This window comes from Typopeltis vanoorti, chromosome 3 (assembly GCF_054136105.1).
Source record: "Typopeltis vanoorti isolate ZY-2024b chromosome 3, IOZ_Tvanoo_1.0, whole genome shotgun sequence".
In the NCBI taxonomy this organism is placed as follows: domain Eukaryota; kingdom Metazoa; phylum Arthropoda; class Arachnida; order Uropygi; family Thelyphonidae; genus Typopeltis; species Typopeltis vanoorti.
In genome coordinates this window covers 15,096,478-15,109,662 of record NC_143551.1, presented here as the reverse complement: position 1 = coordinate 15,109,662, position 13,185 = coordinate 15,096,478, and the positions used below count along the sequence as shown (strand labels likewise).

The window sequence follows — 13,185 nt, the reverse complement described above, 5'->3', positions numbered from 1 at the left end:
GTGACGCATCCCCGTGAAAAATAAAACGAACCCATCATTCAATCATCTTTCTAATCTCCATCGCCTTCGTAATCCCTTATTAGGTTGATCCTCTCGTCGCTTGTGACAGCAGTCTTCTTTAACGCTGCTTCATGTGGCCATTTACCCGACACGTTCTCTTTCTATCCTTTTTTTACCCTTCAAAATCTGACGATAGGCGTTCATTTTCTGAAGCTCAGAAAAGTAAGCTACACCACAGTCTGCCGATAATCTTTGTAATCATAGGAAGGGGGGTAAAATGGAACGAAGGATTCACTACTCTCTAGCCGAAACTTAAAAGGAAGAAAGAGTTTAAAAAAACTTATGAAAACATTTTGCACACTATCAGCACCGTAGATAAAGGATAAGAATAGCCACGTCCCCAAGGAAATCTGTAATATGAACAATATAAAATACGGTAGCCGCCTGGGACAACGTATCTGGTAGAAAGAGTTAGCAAAATCTCTCGTAGGCTCCAACAGTACAGTCCATCTGCAGAATAACAAGAATCGTCCTAATAAAACGTACGAAATCCAGTCGGGAATATCTCTGTCGGTTAAGGGGGATCTAGAACTCTCCGACAGGAGGTTTTTCAAGGATTTCTTCCGCGCGCAAACACGAACTCGATCTATTCTTACGAGTTAAACCGGACGGAGATCATTTGGAAGTCCTGAAACGCAACATTTTCTTTTCCTCCAAATCGGGCTGCAACGAGGATCGCTGATGGTTACGTACTGGGGGGGACCAACCCCGTTTTTAATCTGTACAGAATGGGCTGAAAGAGTCCATCAATCATCGGCTGCCATAGACGAACTCTTCTTATCTAAAATAGGTTTTTTTTGCCCGCATACTTTCAATTTTTTTGGGGTTCTCCTTTCTATATCTCTTTTGCTAGCGCATCTCTGCATTTAAGAATAAGTCTAACTTTCTTCATTGGACTGTAAGAATCATCATGTCGTATTTTTTCCTTTTTTTTTTTTTTTTTTAGTTATTTAATTTTTTTTTTTTTTTTTTCATTCGGGATTTATTACCGTAGTAGTAGTAGTAGTGGTGGTGTGTGGTGGTGGCGCCATCTGTCGTCAAACAATGATATTATTGCTATGAATGCAGAGAATTCCCTTGGAATAATTTTCGTCCCCATGCCGAAAAGATAGATCCATCCAAGTCAGCCACTAACACTTGTGATAAAAATCCTCCTATTGTGTAATGTTAGAGGGCCCACTTGAGACTCATAAGAAACCAATTAGCTGCGTGTCCTTGTGTAGGCGACCTCTGAGTTGATTAACTGAGTGGCTGGTAATTAGTTTTGTACCGCTAATGAGAGGGCTGCTAATCTTCATCCAACTTTTATTTGTTAAGCGTTCTTTGTATTGCCCCTTAGGGGCCCTCGTTTTTAATATTGTTCGAGTATTCGCCCGGTCACAGGGTTATTAGAGGAAGCCTGCGATAGTCGAAAGACGACTGCGTGTTTTTGCTCTTATAGCCCTGAGATACGTCTCCATGCCAAGTGAATGGCGCACTTGAACCTCGCATTAAATTTCGCCTGCCTTTCTTTCTGCGTTACATCCGGAGGTTAATTAAAGAGTTTTTTTAATTATTATTAAATAGGGGAATTGGTTTCGAGTGGGTGGTAATGACTAAACCTTTTTTTGTTGTTGTTTTTCCGCAGGCGAACGAGACCGATGCAATAGAACCGTGGATATCTACCAAGCCATCTCCAGCCCTCCCGTCACCGACAAGAACCGAGACCGACCTCTCCACTGTACCTACAGAATCCGGGTTCGTCCTGCCAGAGACGACTGGGTGGTGTTTGTCCGTTTCACCCGCATGCGAGTCGGAGAACCGAACGAAGATCGGACTCGGTGCGTAGGGGGTTATGTACAGATCATCGACGGCTACAGAGACAGTAACCATAGCAACAAGGACAATCCTGGTTTCTACTGCGGGGAGATCGACTCTCCCAAGACGTTCATATCAGAAACTCCTTACGTGAAAATCGTCCTGCACGTGGATCGCTACAACTACGACTCGTCCCTACAGTTCGACGCCAATGTGGAGCAACAGAGGGAAGTGCACGCGCGCTACGGACAATACGCGCAACTGTACCCTCATCGTCGAGGGACACCGGTGTTCGGCAGCTACTGCGAGAGAACTTTTCAGGACTGTTCGCCCGGAAGATGTTTCGTGCAGTCTCCGGGCTATCCGGGCATCTACCCACGCAACCTGCACTGTAAGTATCACCTAGTGGTCAGCCAAGGTCTGGTGGGTTTGGACCTGACGAACTTCGACCTTGACGGCTTACGCTGCGACAATTTGCTCATGTGTTTCCCGAGACCAATCACCAAGCAGACCGAGGACTGTCCCTTTGATTATGTCCGCGTCTACGACGGTCCCACTCAGGAAAGTCCCATCATCGTGACTCTGTGCGGGAAGGGTCGCCTCAAGTCCAACATAATCGCGTCCGGGCCAGAAATGTTGATGGAATTCGTGTCTTCTCCCGCCGGTCCGCTGCTTAACAATGGCTTTCACTTCAAAGCCGACAGCATCTATGGAGCGACCGAATCCGAGCCGTTGCAGCTGAGGAATGGTAGCTGCTCCATAGAGCGCCACCTACGAGAAAACCAGCCAAGCATGTTCTCCAACATCCGCTCCTGGTATCCGGTGAACACGACGTGCTTCTATCGTTTCACAGCCGGCGAAGACGAAATCATCCGACTGGAATTCGTCTGGTTCCGGATGGAACGCTTTACCTTGTGTGAGGAGTCGCTGAAGCTGTACGATTCCGCCGACGCCGATCCCGCCAAGATCATCTCAAAGCTCTGCGATATCAACCAACCTCGGACGGAGCAGCCGCGTTCTGTGTACGAAACCACAGGGCCGGTGATGTTCATTGAGTTCCTTGGAAAGATGGGCTTCCTGGATGGATCCTCTCTGAGCTATGGGTTCGAGGTTAAGCCTGTCAACATAGCCTCGCACAGAAATCACCTGAGCCTTCACAGCTGTGGCCGCCACTTCACCCCCGATGCAGGTCTCGCCGGGTCGTTCGCAGTGTCTTTCCAGGAGTTTAATTTTAGCAGCAACAGTCAGCCCCAGACTTGCAACTACTCCTTTGACGCCAGCGCCCTCCCTCAGGGACGCGCCAATTTGACCGTGTTTTCGCTCTTCCAAAAGCAGACGGAGAACTGCGAAGAGTGCAAGAGCGAACCCATCTTCATGGAACTCCGTGCGGGACTTCTCTCTCGCTTTCCGACCTGTCTGTGTAAGGTTGGTCGCCAACGAGTTCATTTCTCGTCCTCCCTAGGGCCAACCTTTCACATGACCTTGCACGTCGAGCAACCGTCTGAAATGAAACTGGTCGGCCCTCTCGTGCAGAAAGACAAACAGCTGCTGGAGGTGAACTTCAACTTCTACACTGAATCCCGCTGTGGGCAGGAGAGGATGGAACTGGATCTCCAGGGTGTGGTGGCCTTTCCTCCTCCCACTGGCATCGGTCCCGTGTGTCCCAACGGCTGCTCCACCCCTCTGCACTGCACGTGGAAGATCCCCGTGTTCCATCGGATGGACATCGCTTTTCGTCTCCATGGCTATCATGGTCAGACCAACTGCTCAACAGACTACCTCACCATCAACCAGGTGTCGCTGTGTCCCATCACCACGGAGCACGAGATGATTCTTCACAAGGAAGACATCCTCGATTCGGATGTCGTGGTCACTTTCCGCTCATCGGACGCCGCGATGACCAACTTCAGCCTGTGGTGGACTCAACTGAGGATGCTGCCACCATCGCATTCCACTCCCAACACGCTGGTGTCTCTGGGGAAGGACTGCGATTTTCTGTGCACCACCTCCATGGCCTGCCTGACCAAGGAGCTCGTGTGTAACGGCGTCACAAACTGTCCGAATCAGAGCGACAAGTACGGCGAGGCCAAACTGGCCGACGAAGATCCGAGTCTGTGCTTGACTCAGCAGGACAGTTTCAAACTCTACTGGTGGATCATCGGATTCGGCCTGGGAATCTGTGCCTGCATTACCCTCTGCCTGACCTTCACCCTATGCCGTAGGTGTCACGCGGGACGCCAGCGTTTCTGACGACACACGGATAATCAGTTGGTTCTACCAGCTGTGCCCCAGTACAATTGCACCCACTTATAAAGAGTCGGAAGACACGAGCGCCATCTATATTCAAGGAATGGGATCACACAAAACACACAGAGAAAATGCAAACTGAGAAGAGAAATTCGGATCAATAGCTCCGTATTACTCACGACTTCTTTCCGAATGTCCATAAACCCTTTTGCGACTAATGAATACATCTCGACAAAGTAGTGGTGACAAATGATATCACCGCTTTTCTTTATGAAGACTATAGACAAAGCTAGTCTCTCAGTAATAAAGGGAAACTGTATCCGGTGTGATTTTAATCCCTTGCAAAACGTTTCTATTTCGAGTTCTATTCGCTTGAGATCCTCGATGTCCGCTGCATTTAATGAGACACACGCAATCGAAGAACCTTGGTAACAAACAATATTATTGACTGCAATACTGTTATGATACTAGGCCAGCCTAACGAATGGAACAGATTTTAATGGTAGTTTTTGATAAGAAGAGGATCTGACTACAATTCATATTTAATCAAAACAGGTTTGTACTGCAAAATGAACATAATATTTGGCAAACGCTAAAGGAAATCAATTGTTTTGGCAATATGCCAATAAAAAGAGTTTTATTTTGCCGATAAATGACATGAAAACTACTTTGTTTTGGCATTTTTCCAAATATAAAAATCTTTAATTTTAGCAATATGCCGAATAAAAACTGGTGTTTATTTTCTAAGTAAGTTATCTAAAAATCCACTTTAGTTTGCCAAATTGTACTCCTAGCTTTTATCAAATATAAAATCTGTTATATTTTAATATAGGATTACTTTTAGAATTTTGCCAAAACAAAGTGGAATTATTCAAATTAAAAATATTTATTTATTTACGTTTTTTTTTCTCGTTTTGTAAACTATATATCACAAATACACTCGAAGAGGTGAATGGAGTAGATATTTCATTAGACAAAACAGATCCACCGAATAATCTATTATAAATGTATAAACTATTGTATAAATCAGCATCTGTAAATACAAATAACCAATGGAAATGTAATTAGAGGCTTAGTGCATAAGAGGGAAATATTATTAATGCTTTTCCAGGTTTATGAGTTTGCCTTATAATCCTCTATCAGGCGGTATAGACGTGTATAGAATGGAGGGTTTGATGAGGACAGTTTTTATTTTTTGTCAGAGTAACGAAATTATTTTAAGTCAATATTTATATCAATGAAGTATTGATTTAAAAAAAAAATCTTTTCAATTACTAAATTATAAAGCCAGAGAGCTTCATTTTGTAATAATTAAGACGATATAATGGAGAATATTATGGATCCGGCTATATTTTATAGCAAAATATTGAAAAAAAATAAAAAATCTCTCAAATTTTAGTTTAGGAGGACCTTAGCATCGAAGCTTATAATCCTCTATCAGGCGGTATAGACGTGTATAGCATGGAGGATTTGCGCTATTTTTAAAACATAAGCTAAAAGACATAAACGGACCCGTATTAATATTTTATTAATATTTTTATTAATATAAAATATTATTAATATTTATTAATATTAATATTAATATTAATCCCCTTTTATTAATATTAATTTTTTTTTTACATTTTTTCAAATGATTATTTTATATTTGTCTATAAAATATAGCTAGATCTATAATATCCTTCATTTTAATAAACGCTTTTCAGTTTTTTATTAGTATAATTGAATAAAATACGAAGTCCGATAATAAAGTTATTATTATGATGATTTTTTATTGTCGGACGTGGTGCATTTGAAGGACCAACGATATTAAATTTGTACGAAATAAACGCTTAGAAGGACATTGTAAAGCTGAAACTCTCATACCTCATTACCAACATGACCAACAATGTATTTGAAATCTTCTTCAAGCCATTGTTAAGTGTTGTATTCTTCATTGACGCTTTGCCACAGCAACCAACGCTTTTAGCTTTGAATCCACACGAAATCAAACTGTCCTCTGTTTTTTTTTTTAATATACTAAACTAGTGATATTTGTTAATAACTATTGTACCATATGATGTTTTTTATTATTATTATTATTTGTTTCTTATCTATGTGTCTGTATGACGTTGATCTAAGTGTGGATATTTTATTTATATCATGGAATACTTTGTGTACTGCGAATCAATAAAATCACATTTCACTGTCGTTTTAAATTGATATTTTATCAGCAATAATCAATCATTCTTAACATGTAAAATACATAATCTGCGTTTTCTGAATTTTTCTACTAAAACACTAAGTATCTTCACAAGACAAAGTAACCTTGTGGAGATATTTCAAGCGCAAACTGTGTTTGCTTACACTTGGAGAAAATATTAAATATGAATATAATTTCTCGTCAAGTATAATTTGCTTTATAATCCACTGAAAAACATATCTATATATCTCTCTAATCCAGCATATTTTAATAATAAAATTATACACCTTTTTCCTATTTGTATATGATAAATATGTGAATTCTGCATTCATTAACCTTAAATGTCTTTCTTGTCCTTCAGTGCGGGGAAGTGTGAGAATATTTATGTGTAAATACAGTTGCCTCACTGAGTACTATGAAAGGTAATAATTATACTGAGGATGGATACTCAGTATAATTGATAATTGATACGTACTTGTGTGTATCCGAGATGATTTCTATCTGCCATTTACTTATTATATATTTACTTATATACTTATATACAGTATATATTGTATGTTTGAAGTATAAGCGAACGCCATTTAGTTTCATGCCTCTGTCACCATGTGAGAATGGTTTTATACTTATATACTGCTTCAATACGAGAAGAAAAACTATTATAATGTCAATCCTTTTTCAGTCGGTTTCAGAGTTAGTAGAGCTTTGGCACGGGCAGGTAGATTTTTGTCTTCTGAAAACTCCGAATTTTATCCCACAACTCAAGAAAACCGATCGTAGAACTCACCATGTTTTAGGCAATTATATGAACGTTAGAGGCGACGATGTGGCGACAGTTGTCTGCCGTACTCTCCTTCTCGGTTAACTATGAAATCACTGACAGTCTCGGGTCAGTTATCTGTGATGGCTAAGGGTGGAGTTTGCCTACCAGTCTTCATAAATTAGTTAGGGCTAAATGGCTTCACCTACTCCTCCTTTTGGGGAATGAAAGGCGTTAGCGGATTTCGTTTTCTTTTTAAGACATACTTCCACAGTTTACTGTGTGCTTTTTATGTAATCTGAAAACAGATTTTATATCATTCTGTAAGGATTTATTATGGAATCTCTCCACGGTTGATATAACATTATATATATATAATGATATCGATATTAGAAATATTGTTATATTACTAAGGATAATTGTTAAAATATTGTTTAATATTTTAAATTTAATATTAGGAATAACCAAACATCTTTTTCACTACTCTGTTTTTAATTCTATTATAAACTATAACGCATACAGTATACACCCTCTGTCTAAAAAGAAACCGAACTTTTCGAAAATAGAAGAAACTAGTGGCGCCACCTGTTGTGTGTTTTTGTTGTCGAAAGCGGCAACCTTCATTAGTGTTGTGTCAACTGTTTATAACATTTGTTTCATTAGAAGTCGAGTTATAGTGTCAAGAGTGACAGTGTGTTTTGACGAGAATTGAACACTGCAAGGACCTCGTTAAAACCGCTCGTAAGGACTCAAACTTCCTTGAAACGATCGTTACTGGTGACGAAACGTGGTGGTTTGAGTATGACCCGAAACAGAGTGCTGAGCGGAGACCACCAGAAGAGGGGGGGCATCCGAAAAAAAAAGTCTCTTGGAGAAGTCAAAAGTAAAGACAATGCTGATTTGTTTCTACGATTCCAAGGGCATTATCCACAAAGAATTCGTTCCGCCTGGCCAAACAGTCAGTGGCGAGTTTTATCTCGAAGTTTAGAAGCGACTGATAGCGAAAATTCGTCGCGTACGGCATGAATATCGTGACGACCGAACGTTCGTCAAAACACACTGTCACTCTTGACACTATAAATCGGCTTCTAATGAAACAAATGTCATAAACAGTTCACACAACACTAATGAAAGTTGCCGCTTTCGACAACAAAAACAACAACAACACACAACAGGTGGCGCCACTAGCTCCTATTTTCCAAAAGTTCGGTTTCTTTTTGGACAGAGGTGAATTCGGTACGAGACTATTGATACACGAATCGTTTAGTATATTCCTTTATACCTTGATAAAGGAATTAATAAAATCCCACAGGAAAGTAATTTCTGAAACACAGTAAAGAATGCTTTGAAAGCTTTACGTATTCCGATCAGAGGGACCCCTTCTATCTTGTTTGCAATTCCAGTGGATGTTGCATCATTGGGATTACATGGAAAACCAGAGGTTCACATTCATATTTGTGTTGCATTAACAGGAGTGAATTCTATTAAAACATTTTTTATTTTAAATCATAGCAAAACATCCTTAATCCTCTTCAGTCTAGACAGTCTAATATCCCTTTCTTATCACCCCTTTTTTATCTACCCCCCTCCCCCCAAGAAAAACTATCTTTCGTGCGTATTTGAATCTCCAAGTCTGTAGAGCTATAAACCCGTTTCTAATAATGTAGTTTGCCCAAACTTCAGATTCTAATATCAGAATATATTAATAAAGACTTCCAGGTGACATTAAGGATTAAAAAGGGCAGACTTATTCACGCTAAATCCACCTGGATTACCTCACCACGGGATATAATTCAGTCTTCCACAGTTACCTTTTCATAACTAGCGGGTGGCGGCAAGAATCGAGCACGGGGATTCTCGAAATATTAAATTAGGTGCAGTGAAGCAGACAACATTCGGTAAGCATACTTTTCTCTTTGCTAAATTTACTGCATAGCTAATTGTGATTCTCCTATCTTTGCATATTACTTCCACACCCCTGCCGTGTCAGGGTGGGGTGATGTTAGCTGGCGTATCTTGGTCAAGCCGATATCATTCCTTCCATACATCTCCATATCAATGAGTCTTTGTTTGGAGTAAATAATCAACTTAATGAAACTTCTCTCATTCTCTCTCTCTCTCGCTGGTCTTTAAGCGAGATTTTAAGCGAACTCACTAACAGGAGGGAGAAATAATTACACCGCCGATAAATGAACTCCTCAAGAAGCAAAATTATCATGAATATGTAGTGACTGCTGGCTGAAGCATTGTGCGTCTGCGAGGCCTAACTCGGGGTTAGACGAAGGTTCACAATCATTTACATAAGTGAGTTTTAGTTTTCTGAAAGAATCTCGACCCCCCCTCGTGCTTCTTAACATTACTCACGCTTATTATCTCTTAATTTAGTTTGGAAACTTGTACGTTTATTAAGCGGAGATTGGCGAAAATCAAAGCCGTAAAGATCTATTGATTAGTGTGGTGTCGGACGTGGCTTGCATTGTGTCGATGAGGCGTTTGGATAGCGATGGGAATGCGAATGATGATATTTTGGAAGAAGCAATTTGGTGAGTGAAAAAAAAAAAATTGGAAATATGGAATCCTGAAACCAAATTTCTAACAAAATCGGAGTAAAGGTTCACAACCTTTCGGCATGTTATGTAATGACAGAGAATACTTACCTGTAAGCAGATGTCCGTTTATCGTATAATTGGTGGATAATATTCTGTAAGGCATAATGGTCGTTGTTATATTGTGTAGATCATTGGCTGTGATGTGCCCTTCTTTTAATTTAAAATTCTTCTCTTAAATATGTATACCTGATAAATCGTGGATATTGTTTCGTTAACATACACAAGAGCAAATAAAAAAAAACTACTAGCCGTGGATCCATTATCCATGGCTAGTACAGGTTCAAGATCCATGAACGGAAAAGGGGGGGAGTTGCAGTGTCTATATGTTTCACAGTACTTTTCACCACACTCCGCTGGTTTTCGATTTGGTTAAGATTCGACGAATTCGCTAGGATTTAAGGTGAGTAACGTCCTCTGTATATTCCTCGAATCAATTGCTTACAGTACTGGGGCCCAGTGAGATGACTCGTTGTTGTGACTGAGTGCGCATGCGTGTTATAATCTGTTTATAAGACTAGTCATTTCGTGTTAGCAGAAGATGGTTTCGACTGTTTGGAGCCACAGACCGCTATTGATTAGTTAGTAATAATCATAACAATAGATTCCATCTTTCTTAACCACACATGTGCTATCAGTTTTACAACCTCTCGTGTGTGAAATTCAAATAAGAGAAATCGTAGCATTTTTCCCCATTTACGTAATATTTATCCGCTCTTAGAAAAACAACAGTCAAATCACTCTGATGCACGTTTTGTATTTAGGTGATTCAAACATCAAGACGACCGCGTTTTCATAACACTTCCAAAATCATTAAAAATTACGAATTTCTACTGAATAGGGATACAACTATTAAACAAAATTCACAAAGCAGGCAAGACGTCGAATCCATAGTGCAGATAGGACTGACAAATGGCTTTCAACAGAACCACAAATTTAAGATAGAATTTCTCTGGTTAACTTCCCCAGTTAAAGAGCCCACACCTAGCAGAAATATTGGGCAATCATAGCATTGATGATCACGTTATTGGTAGGATGTAAATACACTTAGTGCTAATGAATGTACATCACACTATATTATGAATTTTAGAAAAACAAAATCTGTTTAAGCACGCATGCTAGCTAAACTAGGGTTATAAATTACCGTTTATGAAACTGGAATACGCCATTGTGTCGTAATAACGAATTCCGGGACAGACACAAAGAACCTTCTTAAGAGCTAAAAGCTAATTTTCTATTGTCAAATTGAGGTAACCCGGCTTTCCTCCTGGAAACTCAGATTTTTCATCCGAAAATACAGAAAAAATAACATATACTATAACAAGACAATACGCTAGCCTTCATAGCTTCGACCATAATCCTAGAGAACGCTTTATCTCGTAACCTATATTTTTTTAAAGTTACAGATGATATCGGGGAAAAAAAAAGAAAGAATAATAATTTCCTATTCGTAGGCGATCGTATCACTTTACCTTGTTTACTTGTGCTTAAAGTGTAGCTCACTGTTTTGATTATGCTTCCAAAGCAGTGTCTGCCACCTTACAGCGCTGTTCTAGTTTTGTTAACATGTTCCAGACCACTGTCATCATTGTTATCAATATTACAATCAGTGGCGCCATCTATTGTACATCACGATCAACGTCACAGATTTTGAGGAGGCGTAATCATGGCATTTGTCCTTTTGTAGGATAGAGCTGAAGGCGAACCCGTGTGAGAATTAGGAAGTTTATAAGGAGGGGCGAGTTATTCCGTCTCATGCGGAGGTGGAAAACTCGAAACTTTCATAAAACATACCAACTGGTTTCTGAACAACGTAATCAACTGATATAGTACACTAGCGTGGCAGCCTCGCTTGCCTCAGCCATAATTCCAACCAACCCAACAGTTTATCAAAATTAGTGATTTATAACGTTAACCGTATTGCTTTCACAGTTTTAAGGGAGCATCCATCAGGATATAATGGACAATTTATTCGCTTGTGCTAGGTATCGAATGAACCTATCTGCAACATCATCTCTGCATGCACCGCGTTCGTCCTAAATTACTGCCTCGATGAAAAAGTTACGGCATTCATCAATAACCTAACACCCCTCTGCACTGTTTAGAAAAAATAATTTGTTAGTTCGCCTGATTTTTGAAAATTGGCTAGTGCAACGCCATCCATGGTGGCAGTTGCAACTACACGGATGGAATTCTCTTGATAAATATTACGTGTGTGTATGTGTGTGTGTGTGTGTGTGTGTGTGTGTGTGTGTGTTTCTATGCATATAAAATTAAAATGCATGGGTGGCAGACTTTTACTTTGCTCTGTTTATTTACGAACTAAAATCGGTTCGCACACGAGAGCGAAATGATCCTCTGGCATATTTCGAATGTACGCGACGTCCTAAAACTCCTCGTTAACTGTTTGAACCTCGGCGACGAAGGCGCTCATCTGCATCGTTGTTAGTGAGTTCGTTCTTACAGCACATCATCCGATGAGTTTCCTGCAGCAAAATTAAATAAATATTCATTGGAAACTGCAAAACATCTCTGCATTGCACTCGCGCAACAGAAACACGCAGAGGAGCTTCCAAACACAAATTACCCGAACACGCATTTTTTTTTCTTTTCTGAAAATCTGGAATTACACTGTTAATGTAATCTATGACGGCAAAGCAAAGACAAACATTAAGAAATGAAGATCCATTAAGTGTGGTTGGAATGCAGAACCTCTCCTAATGGCTTCGAGTGATGTGATTAAGAAAATAAAAGGCTATTAGGCAGATGTACTTATAGAGATAAATGCCTTTTGCTATCGGAAATGATTGCGAATATAAAATAAAAAAATCGCTAGATGGAACTTAGGTGTTTAAAGTGTAACGAAATAAACAAAAGAAAACCCAAATGCAAAGGGGGGGGGGGCACAGAAAATCGAGATTGTTGGCATTTTGATTTTTTTTTTTCTCACAGACGTTTCGACAGCTTACTTTGATCTTCATCAGATAATGCAACTAAATAGAATGAGATTGCGATAATGAAATGTGCCGTGAAATACACTAAGGTTCCAAAAGTATAAGCTCACATGACAAAAATTCAGACAAATGGCCACGCACATTTTTAATATTTAATAATATAAGGTCATCCTATATTTGGCTGCTATACAGGAGACAAAGATTGGCGTGAATATACGACTCGTTACGGTAGAATTATTTCCTCAATTCTTACACACATTTCTGCTAAATTGAAAGAAGCATAAAATCTGACTGTTGCTGTAGTATAATTGGAAATATTATAAAACCACTTTTGGAAGATTTAAAAAAGGCTATAAGTAGATATTTTGATCCCATTTTTGGTTTTCTCATTTAAAAGCGGAGAAAAGATGTTGTACTGAGTTGAAATCACTAGAAAGGAGACAGAACATCAAAGGGAAATAGAGGCGAATGGGAGAAAAAGATGGTTGAACTTCTGTAAACGTCAGTGTGGACTTGTTTACATTTTTAGTGAACAGCAAAACTCAGCATTTTTTCGCCGATGTATACGACACACGTTTCCTCAGA

At 39.7% G+C, this 13,185-nt stretch overlaps 1 protein-coding gene across 1 annotated transcript in view; it reads left to right on the top strand.

Moving 5' to 3' along the window:
- The window catches only part of LOC150107939 (tolloid-like protein 2), a 29,207-nt gene extending 23,703 nt beyond the window's left edge, over positions 1 to 5,504 (top strand). The window contains exon 2 of the mRNA XM_090415468.1: positions 1,688 to 5,504. Within this exon, the coding sequence (XP_090271594.1) occupies positions 1,688 to 4,107 (2,420 nt within the window). The 3' untranslated portion in view covers positions 4,108 to 5,504. The remainder of the gene's footprint in view (positions 1 to 1,687) is intronic.
- The last annotated feature ends 7,681 nt before the right edge of the window (positions 5,505 to 13,185 follow it).